Here is a 14,446-nt window from a genome sequence, read left to right as displayed (position 1 = left end):
CCTCCCAAAGTGCTGGGATTACAGGTGTGAGCCACTGCGCCTAGCCTCTCCTGAAGAATTTGATTCATAAGAACCGGGAGTGTCTTAGGTATCTAAACATTTTATAGCTACTGAAGATAAGTCTGAGAAACATTGTGGTAAGTGACATCATCTATATTATATATTTGTGTAACCACATTGTAAAATCACAACGATAAAAGTCATTTTAATAAGGTAAAAACCATGCAACACATTTATTGAGCAAAGCTTATAATTGAGAAATATCTATGTTTCATCCTTTAAACATATAAACTATTGATTTTTCAGAGTTTCATCAAATGTTTGAACGTTGACAGAGAATTATAATTTTTAATTTAAGTGATTTTCACATTGCAAGAATATTCCAATTCTTATAGTCTGTCCTGCTTCCAAGTAGAATTAACCTACTTCTGTAGATTAAGGACCTTAAGGCATTATAGACAAATATTCTGTAGAATCCAACAGCAGAAGGGGATTACAGGAGGAGTCATATGACTGTATACTGTCACAACACAAAGCTCAACATTGACCCCAATGACTAAAAGTAATTTCAGGGTTACTTTGTCTGTAGAGAGAGAAAAGAAAAAAAAAAAAGTTTGTCATATTCCCTCATAGTGTCCAAACTGCTCCTCATTGACTAAACATTTGCGGAAGACATAAGTTTGAGAGCTTAAACTTTATTTCTTCAAACAACTCTACCCTGCTATTTCCTAGACCTTGCACATGTCCTCTTTCTTGCTGTGGAGCTATTATCTCAGTCTCAATTCAGCACAGGGACCTACCCTGAGTTGAGGAAGGAGAGAATAAGAAGGATGCAGTTTAACTGTTGAGTCTCTCACTTTACAACATATTGATCCAATTCCAGTTACTATAAAAGATTATACTAAATGAAGTATATTAACTAACTTGAGTATTTGAAAGCAAGTCAGCTGCACCATGTTCATAGTAAAGTTTACCTACTTTTAGAAACTTCAAGGATGTTTCCTTAAGTTTTAATAGAGCAAAAAAGGATCTGTTTACTGTATGTATGGTTGTAGATTAAGAAGAATCCAGTAGTTCCTAGCACACTGACACAGTTATTTCAGCAAATAAGAAAAGAAAATATTTACTATTGTGCTCTTACTTTTGGTGAAAGCAAAATGCACATGGGTTACCATAGGTTTTCTTATCAGTTGCACAGATGGGATCACTGTCATAGGTGCAAGAAAATGGTGGATCTGGATATGTGTCACAATTTGGCTGTAAAATGCAGAGACAAAATAAAAATAATCAGAGAATGTACATCTGAAAATAATGTTCTTCATATGGCATTATGACACACCATACATAAAAAAGGCAATAAAGAATCTATGTGTTTTTATTAAAGGCTTGTAATGAAACCTTGTAAACAGAAATAAAAATATATTTTTTTCACAAACTTTGTAGACCTTCCTATTAATTGCTCTTCTCAAATCTCATTCTGTTACTGTTTCAGAGGTAAACATTAAACTCAATTTCTACTTATTATTCAGGGTTTTTTCATAGTTTAATCTTACATGCATTTTTGTTTTCTAAAAATATGCTAGCGAGTATAGATTTCTTTCATTGAAAGCTTTCGTAATTGTTTACTGACATTGTATAAATCCTAATGTTTAACACCTTAATGAGGTAAATTATTATATCCTTATTTGAGTCAATCATATACTGCTAGTAAAAGAAACTATCATATTTTGTGAACATTTTTATACATTACTATATTTTGTATGTAAGATTTTAAGATTTTTTGGTCTATGTTGAAGCCTAACATTTTCTTCCATTGTTGATGTTGAGAAGTTGGCTGACAATTTAATTGTATAATTCTTATTTTTCTCTGGGTACTCTTAAGACCACTTTTTTAAATTCATTGATTTGTAGCTTTATTACAATGAGTTTAGATGTGATTCTCAAACAAATTTTTATTAGAATGCATTTAGGCTCTTAAATCTATTCATAATAGCCAAATAGCAGAAAAAACTTAAATGTCCATCACCTGATAAATGGATACATAAATGTGATGTATCTTCAATCAATGGGACATTTATTGATGGATAAAAAGAAATGAAGTACCAATTTATGCTGCAATATGAGGATAATTGAAAGCATTATTCTAAGTGAAGAAGCCAATCACAAATAACACATAACACGTAAGTATATGAAATGTCTAGAAAAGGTAAATCTATAGAGACAGAAATTGCATTAGTGGTTCCCTGGAGTGAGAAGTGCAGTGAATGGTGACTAACAGTAAGTGGGCACATGGAACCTAATCATAGTGATATAAAATGTTCTAAAAATCAATTACAGTGATGATTTTACTGCTTGGTAAATTAATTTTTTAAAAGATTAAAATTTATTTTAACTGGGTGAATTACATGGTATGCAAAATATGTCTCAGTAAATGTATTAATATAAAACATACACTGATAGAAAATAAAATATTTTTTAATAAATGCATTTAACTTCCAAGTAGCCCAAATGCAACAGGGACCACCTTAATCTCTCTATTAATCTTCCAAAAACAGTATTAATTAACAACAAGAACTAATAAAACCACGTAAGTCACTTGTAATCAGCATAGCTAGAAGACAGAATAAATAAGAATACTAACTTCCCATTACCCATACATACAAAAACAATCACCAAATTTCAGTAGGATTATTACTTGACCTCCCAGTGCAAGGAAGCCTCTTGCAGAGAACAGCGGGTGGGAGAACAGAGGTTGAAGGGAGGGCAATAGAAGAAAAAAGAAAACCTACAAAGAGAGAAGAGGAGAACTGAAGATCTAAGAGTCAGCTCATATCTGCCAAAGAAAGCCCATCATTTGCTAAAAACTATAAAAGAGAATTACCACCAGTACAAGTGCATGTTTAAGGGAAAGACATTAAAAGTAACTGAGATTCAAGGTGGGAGTCTCAGAAAGGCATTACCTTTCCATGAGGAAAACAAAAAATTAAGCAGGGATGGAGTGGAGAAAGGCATCCTCCGGGGTGGCAAAAGTAAAAAGAAGCACATATGGGACCTTTGGAACAATGCAGTAACATAGGTAACCCACACAGTGCAACAGGATAACAACACGCACACATACGCACCTCTCATCACCTCACTGAAGTAACTACATTTTGCCCTATTGATTGGAGAGGGCACTAGGTACCTTATAAACCCACCCATATTGACAACCACTGTATCCATAAAAACATAGGGGAAAAATGTGGTCTTTACCTATAGAAAACATTTATAAGATGAAAACAAACAAGCAAAAATACTGAGAATCACATAGCTCAGCTGAAACTCCATAGCCTGAAACACAGAATACCATGAAGCAGAAGGAAAGCTTAATGAAACACTCAAAACAAAATGAATTAAATAACATCTGACAAGTATTTGGGGACAATAAGACAAACTCTATATATATCTAAAATTGAGGCCCTGGATAAAACTGATCTGTTAAAAAAATATGTGAAACAACCCTTGATTGAAATCAGGGAAGAGATATCAGGTAAAAATGAACATATTTCAGAAAAAAAAAATTCAGTTAAAAGTGTCCAATTAAGAATAGATTTCAATAAATATCACAGCAAAAGAAAAATCATGCTTACTCAAGCAATATTGAGCTGTACTTTAGCAACTTACGAATGGGCAAGGTTCTCCAAACAAAAGATTACGGGGCAATGTTTACCAAAGGAATGATTGTGAGTGTTTAAATATTTAATTCTGACTTTATATAAAACACAAGTGAATGAAATGTGAAAAAATACATACATTTTTATTCTGAAAAAGTAAAATTATGCAATTTTTAAATACAAGAAAGGAAAAATAGAGAGTATAGTGAAGGTCATTGCTTTTCTATAGTAAATAGATAAGAGGAAACAAATACCATGAAACCCAAGCAAACCAGACACTCAATAAATAAATAAATACTTTAACACACTGAGAACTGCATGAATTTAAAAGGTATAAGACTAATTACTAGAACAAAAATGAAAATGATCTCAATGTTAAATGCTTCATTGAACATAAAAAGAAAGAAAACAAATTACACAAGAAGCACCAATAATAGAGCATTAAAAAGCATAGTAATTTTAACAACACATTATATAACATTATTGAGACCAAATGTATCTATCTGTCATATCAATAAGCACATATGCACCATACTCATCAATTAAAATAAACAGATATAAACAGATTTCACTTTGTTTAGATATATATAATATATAATAAATAAATATATATTAAATATATATTTAAATAAATATATATTTAAATAAATACATATATATTTCACATATGTAACAGTACCTACTCTATGCTATGTATATGATATACTCCCAAAACTCAGTGAATTTTACAATTAAAGATTTTTAAAAATAGGCAAATATGTGCCAAGGATAAGGATAAAATTAAAAATCCTGTGTTGTACTTCCACTATCAAACAAACTAGAGTTCAAGTCAAAAGTCATTAAACAGGCTGGGCGCGGTGGCTCCCGCCTGTAATCCCAACACTTTGGGAGGCCGAGTCAGGCGGATCACGAGGTCAAGAGATCAAGACCATCCTGGCTCATATGGTGAAACTCCAGCTCTACTAAAAATACAAAAAATTAGCCGGGCGTGGTGACACGCAGCTGCAATCCCAGCTACTCGGGAGGCTGAGGCAGGAGAATCACTTGAACCGGGGAAGCAGAGGTTGCAGTGAGCCAAGATCATGCCACTGCACTCCTGCCTGGGTGACACAGCAAGACTCCATCTCAAAAAAAAAGTCATTAAATATGACAAAGAGTGATACTTTGGGATGCTAAGAGCTGCAATCCTCAAAGAAGGCACAACAGTTACTGAGATAGGAGGTGGGACTTGACTCCGGAGGCAGGGCTTGAACACCGGATCAGATTGAGGATTAGCTAAAGCAGGGCAAAAGCAACTTTCAATCAGACATGCCGACCAGTGTGCCACATCAATTTTGTGTTGCCATGGCAATAACCAGGCATTACCAACCCTTTCCATGGCAATGACACAATGACCCAAGGGTTACTATCTTTTTTCTAGAAATTTCTGCACAAACCTCTCCTTTATCTGCATGCAATTTAAAGTGCATATAAGTGTGACTGCAAAATTGTCCTGAGCTTACTCTGTCTGTCTATAGGGTAGCCCTGCTCTGCAGAAGCAGTCACAGAACCATAACACTGCTGGAGCTATAACACTGCGTCTTCAATAAAGCTATTTTCTTTTACCTCTGGCTTGCCCTTGAATTTTTTCCTGAGCAAAGCCAGAAGCCCTCATGGACTAAGCCCCATTTGGATGCTTGCCTGCCATGCATCAGCCTGGCACCTAATGTGGGGTGAAGAAAGAAGATACCTTCATGAGAGATGGTAGTTGGCGATCCTAGTGTGTCAGTCTAGGAGTCAGCGATCAGCCAGATGCAGTTAGCCAGCAGTGGGACAGTAATTATAGGGCAGGAAGGCAACTGGCAGGATGGCAGTTGGCAGGGCGGAGATCAGTCAGCAGGACAAGAAGTCAAGAGGCAGCAAAACAGTTTTAACACCAACACTAACCATCTTTTTCCCTGGCAGGTAGTGGAGCCAATCAGATGGGCAAATGGACTGTAGTGCTGCTGCGATGTGAGGTGCCTACCTCTCTGCCTGGCAGCCCAGTGGGTTACTGCCTAGTGCAGGTGCCCCCACTGCAGCCTCCAAGGAGAGCCCACCCAAAGTGAGATATCCTGGAAAGATCTCACCCAGGTCCCATGTGATAGGTGAGTCAGCACCATTCCAGCGCCATTTCACTCACCAGATGAGTAAGTATCTCTTCTGATTCCACCCCCATATTATGGGGAGAATAAAATCAAAGCCTTTGGCTAGGTGATCAATTGGAAGTCCCTCATTGTTTGCCGTAAAGCACATTCTTGTCACCACTTCCCCTGGTTCTTTCTCTTCTGACTCCATTGTATTGTTCCATCAGTCATTTCATTTTCAGTCCTAAAATGTGTACAGTTTTATGTTTGCTTTTTTAACTTTCTGTTAATTGTATGTGGGTAACTTAGGCAGGACACTTGGTTGTGAGAGGTCCCCCATTGTGTTGACTCTGGGATGCCAGAGTCACGTTGTTCTGTGACCCTAACTTGTTCTTGGGTTCACTGTTGGCTGCCCCATGGTTACCCCAAGGTTTTTGCCATTTGGTGAGGGGACCCTCATAGGCTGAAACTTGGGCATTCTGAGTTTTCAGCACTGATATTCTGGCTGCCCCCTAGATTCTCCGGAGTAGTAGATGCTGACATTTCCCTCTAGGATTGTTGGTTATAGCCCCTCTGCCTAGGGAAATACTGGTCTTGCTTTTTTCCACCCTCGAGTTAAAGGTATTTTCTTACTAGCTAGTTTCTAGTCCTTTCCCGTGTGCTGTCGTAACAACTTCCTTGCTCAAGCCTCTCTTAGTCAAAGGAACTGGAAGTTCTCAGGCACCTGGTCTGATGAACAGCCTCCTATAGTGGTAAACAGGTAGACACTAGAGTATTTTTTTCAGTGTCTTCACTACGGGGTAGGTTCTCTGGCAGGTGAGAGCTTCTGAGGTCTCCCCTGGGGCAATGCTGTTTACCTTTCTTTTCCTCCATTCCACAGTCCCCATTTGATTAGCCCCTCTCTCTGCATAAGCCTCGATCTCTATGATCTCTCTAGAATTTAGGCTTAACATCCAATTGCTAATTTAAGGCTCCTAATCTGCTTCTGTAACTCCTTGCTATCTAAAGAAAGTGAGAAGATAAAAGGGAAAAGTAAGTAGGCATTTGCTAAACTTCGGCTAACTGAAACCTCTTGTGGTGAGCCTTACTAGACATGGGGACAACAGCAAGCATCCCAAAAGTCTCATCACTGGATGTCTTTTAGGCAACTGGAATAAGTTCAGATTAATAGACAAGGTGAAAAAGAAAAAAAAATTCATTTTCTATTACAATAATGTTAAGGTTCAATACGAATTGGCCAACCAACAGATTTGGCCTAGACATGGTTCTTTACATTATAATGATATTGTACAATTAGATTTGTTTTGTAAAACAGAAATGAAATGGGAAAAAAAGTTGTCTGTGTGCAGGTTTTTTATGACCTCCTGTCAGGATCCTAACTTAAGGGCTAGCTGTAATATGTTTCTGGCTACACCCATGTACCCAGAAACCACATCAGATAACTTAGATGACCCCCTCCTTGCTGCATCCCCTAAGAGGTCTGTGTGCCCCACTTCAGAGCCTCCCAAGTCCCCTAGTGCTGTGGTGAGCCCCACTAGGTATGCAGTACAGGATTCCACCACAAGGTCATCAGAAACCCTCCCCACTTATTCAACAAATTCTGGTCCCTATACCCCACTGCTGGGGGAAGTAAGACCAACCAGTACTACCAGAAGTGGGGCCCCATATCAGTTCCCCAAATCAAACTTGTGTCCATTGCGGGAAGTAGCTGATGGAGATAGAGGAACAATCAGTATGTGCCTTTTTCCATGTCTGATTTGGCTTCATGCAAGGAAAGATTTGGTCAGTTTTCAGAGGACACAGGGACGTTTGTAGAGGAGTTTGTTAAGTTTACTATGTCTTTTGATTTAACTTGGCATGACACGCAGATATTATTGTCCACTTGTACTGTAGAGGGAAAACAAAGACTCTAGGTCCTGCTCATAAACATGCAGATGGAGTAGATGCATGAAATCCAGGACATGTCATTTACCACTTGGGAGGAGCTGCAGTTCTAGATCTAGACCCTCAGTGGGATTACCAGAGAGGATCTCCAGATCTTGAATGCAAACGCCATATGTTAACTTAGTTAATAGACTGGATGAAAAAGCATGTGGTTAAGCAAGTCAATTATGATAAGGTGAGAGAAATAACTCAGGAAAAAGATAAAACTCCTGCTCCATTTCAGGGCTGTTTAGTTGAGGCACTCAGGAAACACACTAACAAAGACCCAGGCTCCGCAGAAGGGTCAGCTCTCCTGGGTGTGCATTTTACTACTATCTGCCCCTGACATTAGAAGGAAGTTACAAAACGTAGCAATGGGATCCCAAACCCTCATGAGCCAACTCTTAAACATTGCTTTTGAGGTTTACAATAAAGGGACATGGCAGAGGAAGATGCAAAAACCAAAAGAATTGGCCCAAAAGCACAATTGTTAGTGGCTGCCTTAGGCCTCCTGCTGCCTCAGGGTTACTCACTTCAAGGAAATGCAGTGAGATCAATGTCTAGAACACTCAGATGAGAGCCCCCTACTTGCTGGCTTCTAGGCCAAAATCAGCATGCCCTCTGGAAGCAAGAAGGCCACTGGAAGAAAGATAGCACCAACCATAAGAGGAATTCTGAGTGACCTAGGCCCAAAATGGCTGAGAAAGTGGAGGACTGTCAGGGTCTGAGGTCCTCTAAGGCTACCACTGGACACTTTGCCATCTCCACAGAGGAGATGTGCTAGGCGAAAATACTGAGTTCTTATTGGATACGGGAACAGCCTACTCAGTTTTAACTCATTTCTCAGGGCCACTGTCTTCCCACTCTTGTGAAGCAACAAGAATTGATTAGGAACCAAAATTTAGGAGATTCACTCACCCCACTGGTTACACCATGGAGGACCATATGTTTTTCCACAGGTTTTTACTCATGCCTGAGTGTCCTATCCCTCTACTGCAGAGAGACTTACTGTGCCAATTATAGGCCACAGTTTGTTTGGGGTGTCTCATGAGAAGTCAACAGGTAAAGGAGCACTTTTCCTATCTCTGAGTGTTTGCCTTAGCACAGACCAGGAAAAGACCTCCTTTCCACCACATACTGCTTTCCAAGTAGACTCCTCTGTTTCGGACATGGAAGTTCCAAGCAGAACTGCTAATGTACCCCAGTCCAGGTGGTTTTAAAACCTAGTGTTAATTACCCAGAGAAAAAACAGTATCTTCTGTTACCTGAGGCTCAGAGGGGCATCCATTTCCTAATAATGAAGTTTCTAAAGTATATAATATTACAATCCTGTCAGTTTCCGTGTAATGCCTCCATTTAACTTGTAAAGAAACCAAATGGGGAATGCATTACAGGGTCAGCTAATGCGGCAGTAGTCCCAATTCACCCAAAATTTTTTAATTCTTACACAATATTGACCCAAGTCCTTGAATATGCTCCTTGGTTCACAGTGTTACACTTAAAGAATGCTTTCTTTTGTATATCTGTACACCCAGACTCCCAGTATATTTTTGTTTTTGAATGAACTGATCCAGACACTCATGCTGAATCTCAGTTTACCTGGACAGTCCTTCCCTAAGGTTTTAGGGATAGTCCTCATCTCTTTGGACTTAATTATCCAAACAGTTAAAGGAGTTAAAGGAACTACAGCTAACTAATGGGTTTCTCTTGCAATGTGTAGATAACTTATTAGTTTCTAGGCCTACTAGGGAAGACTGACAGAAACACAAGCAAAGTTAGAGAAATCTTTTTTAAAATGACAACAAATATAATAAAATAGCTAGGAATACAGTTAACAAGTAATGGGTGAATCTTACATGAAGAATAATAAAATTTTCCCCCAAACCACAAATGTATACTTGGATAATTGGAAAGACATTTTATGTTCTTGGATAAGATTATTGAACATCTTTAAGTGATGTCTATTTTACAAGGTAAAAATAGATATTCAACAATAGAAAAATGCTGGAAGACAATAGCTATAAACTGGGTGAAGTTTCTTTACTGGATGTTGAGATATTTTGTAAAATTTCTATAATTTGAAAAATATCTTACAGATCAAATAAGCAGGTACAAAAGCAGGATAGAATAGAAAGTCAATAAAGACACCAAAGTGCATTTGGAAACTTAGTATATGCTAAAGGTGACACATCAAGTCACTGTCTCAAAGATGGACATTTTAATAAATGATCCAGGGAAAATTTATTTGTTATTTAGAAAAGATATAATTTGAGATAAACTTCATATTATGGCAAAAAATAACTCCAAGGATACCAGAGAGTTAAGTGTAAACATGAAACAACAAAAACACTAGAAGCCAACAAGAATGAACCTCTAAAACTAGAAGGTTGGAAATTTTCTAAATATAATCCAAAATCTATTTTTACGTACAAAAAGAATGAAAAATTTAACTACCTAAAATGTTTGCATGGTAAACAAACATGATAATCAAGTTATAAAACACTGTCAATATTTTTGACATGATAGCATAATAAAGTGATTATGACATTCAAACTCATAAACAAAAAGGGGTTTTAAAAAATTAATGCCCAAGATAAAACCTTTAAAATATATGAACAAAAACTTTCCTCTAGAACTTGGAGAAATGTTTCTGAAATACGTGAAAGGATGTTCAATTTTACCATATTTAGAAAAATAAAAATAAAAATTTTATGATCACTTAAAAAGATCTACAGAAATTTAAAATCCTTGACAAAGAAGGCAACCCCATTTACAATACCTGCAAAAAAAAAAAAAATACCGAGGAATATAATTTATGACAGAGACAAAATATATCTACAAGGAAAACTACAAAATACTGATAAAATAAATTATAAAAGACACAAAAGAGTAGAAAAACTTCCCATGTTTAAAGACCGAAAAAATTAGTATTATTAAAATAACGATATTTCCCAAAGTAATCTTCAGATTCAGTGCAACTCCTATAAAAATGCCAATATTGTCATTTTTCACAGAAATAATGAAAACAATTCTAAAATTCATGCGGAAACAAGAAAAAGAATGAATAATCAAAGCCATAGTAAGCATGAAACAACAAAAACAAAAACAAAAACAACATTGGTCTGGGTGAAGAACTCATGACCAAAATCTCAACAGCAAATGTGACAAAAACAAAATAAATAAATATGACCTAATTAAACTAAAAAGTCTCTGAAAAGCAAAACAAATAACAAAGTGAACAGACAACCTTTAGAATGGGAGAAAATACCTCCATACTATGACTCTTACAGGAGATTAATATCCAGAATTTACAAAGAATTCAAATAACTGAACAACCAAAATCTAATAATCTCATCAAAAATCGGGAAAGGACAAAAATAGACATTATACAAAAGAAGACATACAAATGGCCAACAAGCATATGAAAAAATGCTCAACATCACTAATCACCAAAGAACTGCAAATTAAAGTCACAAGGAGATATCATCTTAAACCAGTCAGAATGGTTATTACTAAAAAAACAGAAATAACAGATGTTGATGAGAATTTGAGGAAAAGGAAACTCTTATACACTGTTGATGGGAATGTAAATTGGTACAATTTCTATGGAAACCAGTATGGAGATTTCTCACAGAACCAAAAACAGAACTGCCATTTGATCCAGCAATCCCACTACTGGGAATCTACCAAAAGGAAAATAAATAATTGTATCAAAACACTACCTGCAATCATATGTTTGTCATAGTACTATTCAAATTAGGAAAGATATGAAATCAACTCAGTGTCCATCCACAGATGACTGGACAAAGAAAATGTGGCATATATACAAAAGGGAATACTACTCATCCATATGAAAGATATCATGTCTTTTGCAGCAACATGGATTGAACTGGAGGCCAATATCTCAAGTGAAATAAGTCAAACACAAACACTGCATGTTCTCACTTGTAAGTAGAAGCTTTATGCACAAGGACATAATGTATGGAATAACAGACAATGGAGACTCTGAAAGGTGGGCAGGGGAGGATGATGAGAAATCATTTAATGATACAATGTAACTTATTGTATGATGGATAATCTAAAAACCCTGACTTCACCACTACAAAACCTGTGCATGTAACAAATTACACATGTAACCCATAAAGTTATACAAATTAAGGGGACATCCTTGACAGGTCACTTTGGTGACAAGGCTGTGGAGACCAAGGCACTCTCATTGTTAATGAGAATGAAAATGAGGACAACCCTTATAAAGGATACTTTTTCCAATGTAGTAAAATTTATGGCAATATCTAGAAAAATTACATATATTTTTACATTATATCCTAGTACTCCCACATCTAGAAATTTACTTTGAAAATACATATTCATACTTTTATTCAGTGAAACATTATTTGTAATTGTAAAATCTTAGAGACAATTTACATGCTAGTATAACAGACTGGATTATCTTGTATTTCCACAAAATAGAGTACCATACAGCTAGTAAATAAGGAAGGATGCCTGCAGGAATAAGAGCAAATCTGTAGTGATGGAATTTCTGTATCTCCTCCTGGAGAGGGTCAATAACTTAGTGTTTTACTTTATAATACATAATTTTTTTGTGAGCATTTTTCTACAGAACAGTTCATTTTTCAACAACAACATTTTACAAATAACATGTTTTCTACTTTCTAAAAAATTAGAGGTCACTTACTGGCGTCATGACATCAGGCAACTGAGACAATACAGCATCTGCACAAATAAAAGAGATTTTAAATAATCTGGTATCTCTTATTATACATCCTCACCTATTTTAAGAGGACATCGATGCAGGTCTTTCAATGAGGAAACTATAAGCCACAAAGTGAGCCTTCTCTGGCACTGACTGTATTTGACAAAGTCAATTGCAACAGTGAAAAAAGCCTTGAATCTGATAGTTGAAATAATACTGTCTCAAATGCATTCTATCATTTAAACCTGCAGTACTCTCCCTTGAAGATATTATTTTATTTTTTACATTTTCTAAATGAGGAAACTGAATATAAAGGAAGAATATGACTCCCAAATATAAAGGAAATTTATAAGTACTCAAAGTCAAGATTTCACCTCTATTTTCAATGCTTTTCTCAATGCCAGTACAATTGCCTGGCAATGATGTTAATAAACAACAATTTTTTAAAGGCAGACTAATTGTACCAAAAGTTATCAGTGAAGACTGGCCTGATACAACACTTTGATGTTAGAAATGATGACTGAAAGTATCAGACCTGGAAGTTTGTTCTAATCAATTTCATTGGAGAATACAATCTAAGAAACGGGGAAAGAATTTAGTTAAATACTTTAGCTAAATTCAGTGGTCATTTCTATTCATGTAGAGTTTCTCCTTTCTTATAATATGGGGAGGGGGATCCACCAATGTAATTTTAAAAAGGCATCTGTCATCTGTTTATTTGATTTACCAATTCAAGTATAATAAAATTTAAAAAAATCTAGCTATAAGGGACATCAAATCTTGCCTGAATTTTCTAGGACATGAGAAATGCCCTTACAAGGAATAGAAAATGTACTCACCAGAACGAAGACAGAATGCCAACATGATAAAATTGGTTTTTATCCACAATGAGAAGTGAGCCATCTGAACTTCTCAGTCACCCTGAAAGACATTTCTACAGAAACGTTCAGAATTTTTATGACATGAGCCCCATAAACCTTCACTGAACAGAACTGGAAAAGGGACTACTTCCTGTACCCTACCAGTTGAGGGAACAGTTACAACCCTTGAGATTCTATATTCCTTTACTCTTCATTAGGAAAGACTATTCCCTTTGCTCCTCCACCCCTAAAATCAACAAGCAATAAGCACAATAACAAATAAATATGGATAACTGCTCAAGATAACATTCTGTGTGGCATTTAATATTACATGCAATTTTGAGAGTTCAAATTATCCTTCATAGAAGCTGGAATAGTTATTATGAGAAGGACATGATGTGGAGAAAGCCTGAGAGCAATTCAATACATACAAGTCACCATAACATATGTCTCAAATTATTATACCTACCTCAAGAAGAAGAAGGTGCAAAGGAAAATTGTGTCTGTTTTGTTCACTCTTGCCTCCTCATCTACCCCCACTATGTTGAGGTGTCTCTTTTAAATATCTCTGAATAAGGAAGACAAATGGGTCAGAAGAGATAAGACACAGAAGGCTCATGTGTACTGGCAGGTGCTGGGAATTTGCCTCATACAAATGTTATCAAAGCTACACCTACACCAGAAAGTAAACAGACAGACAATTTCATCTGATGGGCACAAACAAATGAGAAGGAAAAAAATTGATAAGCCTGTTTATACACCCTACAAAACGTGAAATATTTCCAAGCATGGGAACTGTTCAGAGTCACGAGAACTAAGTCAAAAAAGTAGGATTCCAGGAACTTCAATTTACAAATAAGGATAGAACTTCAGTAGTTTAAAAACTTCGACAGATATTAAAAGAATCTGGAAAGCTTGGTGAAAATATCAATGCCTAAGGTTGTTCCCCAAGATTGTGATTCCGTTTTCTCCATTAGATTGTAGTCATTGGTGCTTTTTGTAAGTCTACAAGATGATAGAAACATGCAGCTAAGACTTGAGGTGATTGAGTTGGAGCTGTAGAATGATCTTGCTTGGAGCCTCATTACATCAATCTGTACACTTCTCTATACTAGAGTTTTCAAACTTAATAAAACAGGATACAAACATCTGTAGCTAGCTTTATTTACATAATATTTAAATTGAAATTTT

General features: G+C 36.3%; 1 protein-coding gene across 2 annotated transcripts; it reads right to left on the bottom strand.

Annotated features, from left to right (window-relative positions):
- Nucleotides 1-234: 234 nt before the first annotated feature.
- LOC117064583 (ovomucoid-like) lies at nucleotides 235-13,799 on the bottom strand. Of its 2 annotated transcripts, none has more exons than XM_033178627.1 (5): nucleotides 13,725-13,799; nucleotides 13,235-13,316; nucleotides 12,378-12,415; nucleotides 1,142-1,257; nucleotides 235-583 (listed from the first exon to the last, which is right to left on the bottom strand). In XM_033178627.1, exons 2-5 carry the CDS (start codon nucleotides 13,296-13,298, stop codon nucleotides 538-540), a joined length of 264 nt encoding a protein of 87 aa, XP_033034518.1. In that variant the 5' UTR covers nucleotides 13,299-13,316; nucleotides 13,725-13,799; the 3' UTR covers nucleotides 235-537. The 2 variants fall into 2 exon arrangements, with proteins under 2 accessions (XP_033034518.1, XP_033034519.1); XM_033178628.1 differs by having other exon boundaries at nucleotides 13,235-13,329; nucleotides 13,725-13,790.
- Between the last annotated feature and the right edge of the window lie 647 nt (nucleotides 13,800-14,446).

The sequence above is a fragment of the Trachypithecus francoisi genome, unplaced genomic scaffold (genome assembly GCF_009764315.1).
Source record: "Trachypithecus francoisi isolate TF-2019V2 unplaced genomic scaffold, Tfra_2.0 Lachesis_group2, whole genome shotgun sequence".
NCBI lineage: Eukaryota > Metazoa > Chordata > Mammalia > Primates > Cercopithecidae > Trachypithecus > Trachypithecus francoisi.
This window is presented reverse-complemented; position numbering and strand designations above follow the sequence as displayed.